This window comes from Cornus florida, unplaced genomic scaffold (genome assembly GCF_030987335.1).
Source record: "Cornus florida cultivar Cherokee Brave unplaced genomic scaffold, ASM3098733v1 CherokeeBrave_3.0.0_Hap2_Chr10, whole genome shotgun sequence".
Lineage (NCBI taxonomy): Eukaryota > Viridiplantae > Streptophyta > Magnoliopsida > Cornales > Cornaceae > Cornus > Cornus florida.
Genome location: NW_026775580.1, coordinates 61,120,168 through 61,125,425, shown reverse-complemented (window position 1 = coordinate 61,125,425; position 5,258 = coordinate 61,120,168). Strand labels below are relative to the sequence as shown.

Genomic DNA, 5,258 nt, shown 5'->3' with positions numbered 1-5,258 from the left:
CAGAAATTTCGCATACTAGAATCATGTATTTTGTGAAGCTCATATCTCAGTCATTTTAAATCCAATTTAGGTGAAATTTGAGTCTAAACCTAAGAGCTCGAAGTCAACTTTCCAATGCTACTGGCCTTACATAAAAATTCCAACTACACAAATATTTATAGCATTTTTAGTACAAGTTGGTCTAAAATTTTTCTGGGCTGAAAATTGCTTCTTATGAAATATCCATCTTTCTAGCACCTAGGACTTTGATGAATGGTTCAATTTCGTTCAAGGCCTATTTCCAAGAGTCTAGGGACATATGAAGATGATAATTTTCAAGTGCATTGTGTCCTAGAGTCATTTACCAAATTTTGGCAACAAAGGCTTTAAAGATGAAAAATTAATTTCAATGCCTTTTCCTATACTTTCTAGAGACCAAAATAAGTATAATGATTAATGTGCATGGTCCTAGAATTTCTAACTTAAAAAATGAGTTTTTTCAAAGCTTATCAAGCTTGAACTAACTCTTTCTTAGCAAAGACTTCATATGGCAATATATATAAATGAAGTTCCTAGTCTATTGCTAATGGTCATAGGAGCATATGAATGATGGATGATATGCATGGTCGTATAATTTTGAACTTCAAAATATATTCAAATATACTTTGACATCAAATCTTAAGCTCTCACCATCCTATCTACCTTTTCTTCATTCTTTGACCATGATCGTTTAGGCTTGATGAAGACTTGCTTTGTTTCTTTGAAATGCTTTGTGTGATCTTTGAAGTCCGAGTTTTTCTTTGATTTCTTACAACTTTGAGGCTTCCTTGAATCCATAGCTTGAGTATTTGGAATGCTTGGAATGGATCTTATAGCCCAACATTGAGGATTGAATATTGATCAACTAAATATCACTCAATGAAAATATTAGTACTTAAACATCATTAATGGTTTGTAATCATCAAAACATAAGATTGACCTTTAGATAAAATCCTTAGGCCAACAAGGAATGCAATGAATTTGAAAATGTACTTTCAATAAAGTAATCGTACAATTTTTTTCAGTACTTTACTTTTGTGCACGAATAAAGTTGCCATTTATCTTTTTTGAAAATCCCATATCGGATTAAAACAAAAATTTTAATTGTTATTTAAGATAAAATGACATAAAATCTAAACAGTGGAGTGGACCTCTTGATAGTAGGCGACCCAAAATGGACCCCTATCAGGGGTCTCCACTTCACACTTTTTAATCTTATTATAGAAAGATAAAACTTCTTCACCCATAAGAAACGATGTCCCACATCGCTTGAGAGATATACTTCTAAGCTTTTCTTATAAGATTACTTGATTTACTTACATATCAGTGAGTGGGACCCGTTGACAATAGGAACCCATTTACAACATCTAAATACCACATTGTCAAAGGTCTTCACACACTCTCCACATCTATTTTAAACGAAAAGATGTTTCCCTGTTCTTACAACTCAGGGTCCCACATCGACTAAAAAGGAAAAGATTTCTTTATTATTAAAATATGACCCATTGGGTATAAAATCAGCAGGTGAGGGTCCTGAATTATGAGACCCATGGATAGTTATAGCCCATTATCGGGGGGTCCATAATTCAGAACCTTCCCCGCTTTCTTTTGGGATAAATAATTTCCTTTTAAATCAGTATCCCTCTCTGAATAAAAAAGAAATATTTTCTGTGTTGATAAAGCAAAATCATTTGGTTTCAGTATCGGCGGCTCAACTTTCTTAAAAATGAAGACCCGTTACGACCCATTGTTAAATGGATAAACTTGTTTTGACCACGAAGGCCCAATAAAAGGGGCCAACCCACATCAAAACACTCTTATTGGACCTTCAAAAGGCCCATCATTAATAAATATATATATATGTGTGTGTGTGTATAAATATACACATAGGTGAAAGCCCCAAGAACTGAACGCTCGATCAGATTTGATCAAAAAATTAATCAAGTCCAAAAAAGCCGAACGGTCATAGGAACCGATCGCAAAAAATAGGCGAAGGCCCCAAGAGCCGAATGCCCGATTAGATTTGATCAGAAAAATGATCAAGTCCAAAAAGCCGAACGGTCACAAGAATCGATTGCAAAAAACAGGTGAAAGCCCCAAGAGCCAAACGCCCGATAAGATTTGATCAAGTCCAAAAAAGCCGAACGGTCACAAGAACCGATTTTAATCATATATTGGTTGCATAGTATGATCAGGTATATATCTGATTTCTATTATGCTTATTTCTGGATGTATTTGATGTTAATATTATAATTGTTGCATCATTTATGGATCATATGCATTATATGCACCAGTATGAGATGGTGGCATATTAGTGACGGATTAACTAAAAACGTTAAATCCTACCTATTCATGTATAACAGAATGGATTAACTAAAATGTTAAATCCTACATATTTTCATGCCAGGTCAACTGAATCAGTTGAATGACATACTGGATGCTTATTTTATGTTATGGATTATGATTGATTATATATATATATATATATATATATATATATATGGTTATGAGTCATGATATGAGCTTGAGTCTCAGGATTATAGTTAGGGTGCGTATATTGCCAGGGATGTGTAGCTAGATATAGTTTAGTTATGTACCTTGGTAGGTATAGGTATTCATGCCCACTATATGTGCGTTTTGCATGTTACCTACTATTCAGGTTGAGACAACTCTATAATCTAGTGAGGTTCCTTTAGTGTGTATTTATATATATATATATATATATATATATACGGACTACTTAGTTATTATTGGATTGACTAGGATGTATACGTGTATCGGGTCTTTGTTTGGATTGTAATAGAGTAGAATTTGTTCGTGGTCTTGACCCACTATTATTTTTTTAGGTGTTCGACAGTTCCAGTTTTAGAGCTTGTTCGTGCTGAGCAGAGATAGTCATTCACTCTTTCGACTGCGTAGGACTTTTCTTCACGTTTTAATTTTGGATTTTATTTCAGTTTAGTTATTTTCAGTTGGGATATTATTAGGGGTCCACTAGATGGATTCCCGAGTTGTAATAATATCAAAAATTTTGGATATTTTATACTGGAGGAATTAATTAATTAAGTATTTCATGGATTTATTATTTAGTTTTCTTTCAGTTTAATTATTCTTTATTCTTTATTTCTTTTTGTATTCAATGTTTGTTTAAATATTAATTATTTTATATCTTTTGGTTCTATGCTCGGACTTGATCACCTATGGCTCTAGAATCGAGGGGTATCACAAACATGGTCTTGTGATGAGAAATAAATCTAGATTGGTTGCACAAGGATACACTTAAGTTGAAGGAATTGATTTTAATGAGACTTTTGCACTTGTTGCTAGACTTGAGTCTATTCGACTTCTTTTTGCTCTTGCATGTCACTTTAAATATAAATTGTTTCAAATGGATGTGAAAAGTGCTTTTCTAAATGGTATTTCGCAAGAAGAAGTTTATGTAGTATAACCAAAAGGTTTCATTGATCTACATAATCCTGATTTTGTGTTTCATCTTAAAAAGGTTCTTTATGGTTTAAAACAAGCACCTAAAGCATAGTATGAGAAGTTAACTTCTTATTTAATGCATAAGGGCTTCAGAAGAGGAGGAGCAGATAAAACATTGTTTATTTTCATGAAAGGAAACGATTTTCTTATTGCTCAAATATATGTGGATGATATTATTTTTGGTGCTACTTGTAATAACCTTGTTCATAATTTTTCTAAAGATATGAGTAATACTTTTGAAATGAGTGTGGTTGGTGAACTGACTTTCTTTTTAGGTCTCCAAGTGAAACAATTTGATGATGGGATTTTCATATCTCAATCAAAATATGTAAAGGAGTTAGTTATGAAATTTGGTATGAAAGATTCAAAGCATGTGCAAACTCCTATCAGTACTTCATCCAAATTGGATAGAGACTTTGATCCTAACAAGGTTGATCATTTCTTGTATAGGAGTATGATTGGTAATTTGTCGTATTTGGTAGCAACTAGGCCAGATATTTCATTTAGTGTAGGTGTTTGTGCTAGGTATCTAGCTAATCCTAGAGAACAATATGTTTTTGCAGTCAAGCGAATTATTCGATATGTCAATAGTACATTGAATTATGGATTGCGTTATTATTCTGAATATAACTCTGAGATTGCAGGCTATTCTGATGCTGATTGGGCTGGTAACAAGGATGATAGAAAATGTACTTTAGGTGGTTGTTTCTATGCTGGTACTAATTTTGTTTCATGGTATAGCAAGAAACAAAATTACATACCTTTATCATTTTGTGAGGCTGAATACATTGCTACTGGAAATCATTGCACACAATTGCTTTGGATGAAATAGATGCTTCTGGATTATGGAGTTGATCAAGGTACTATTGCTATCTTTTGTGATAATACTAGTACAATTAATATTTTAAATAATCCAGTTTTGCATTCTAGGACTAAGCACATTGACATTCGACATCACTTTCTTAGGGAACTTGTTGAACAAAATGTCATGTCTTTGGAAAAAAGTGCATACAGATCAGAATTTGACTGATATTCTCACTAAACCATTAGATGCTCCTAAGTTTTCTCATTTTAGGAAATCTATTGGTATCTGTTATCTCGATTAGATGCATTGCAAAGTCATAGTCTAGAAAGAATTTTCATGCATATCTTAGGTGTCCAGATTATGTTTTTAGGAAGTTAAACAAACCATATTAATTGAGTATGTTGAACACAAGGAGTTTAATGACACATGGATTATCTGTGAAAAACATATAATGGCTATGAATTGATGAAATTGGTTTTGCTTCCTTATTTTGTATAGTAAATGAATCATTGATAGTACATTTACTTGAGATATCATTGTTTTAGTCAAAGATAATGTTGACATGATTGATCATTGTCCTGAAATTTAAACTTAATTTATGTGTTTTAGACCAAAAGAGTGAAAGGAAAATAAAATTGAAAAAAAAAAATAGCTTGGAATGAAAAGTGTTCAATAAAGAAAGAAAAATATTTGTTGTTTTGAAAATGGTGAGATGGAAAGGTTACTTTTGAGAATTGTCCGAAGCTACCTTGACTCGAAACAAATGGGAATAAGGGAAAGAGCTGGCTGCTCATAAGCGTGAAAGCTGCCAATGTGCAAAAAGAAAAATGGAGCACAAAGAGAGAAAAAAAAAATGTCTTTTGCACATGTTGATTGTTTCATTTCTAAGGATATGTAACATCATTGATTTATTATCTGAAATCTAAACAGTTGGCAGATCATATGTTTT

The 5,258-nt window shown here is 32.6% G+C and overlaps 1 protein-coding gene across 1 annotated transcript; it reads left to right on the top strand.

Annotated features, from left to right (window-relative positions):
• The first annotated feature begins 3,727 nt into the window (after window positions 1-3,727).
• Window positions 3,728-4,336, top strand: LOC132277686 (secreted RxLR effector protein 161-like). The gene has a single exon (XM_059779531.1). The coding sequence runs from the start codon at window positions 3,728-3,730 to the stop codon at window positions 4,334-4,336; it is 609 nt and encodes a 202-aa protein (XP_059635514.1).
• Window positions 4,337-5,258: the final 922 nt, after the last annotated feature.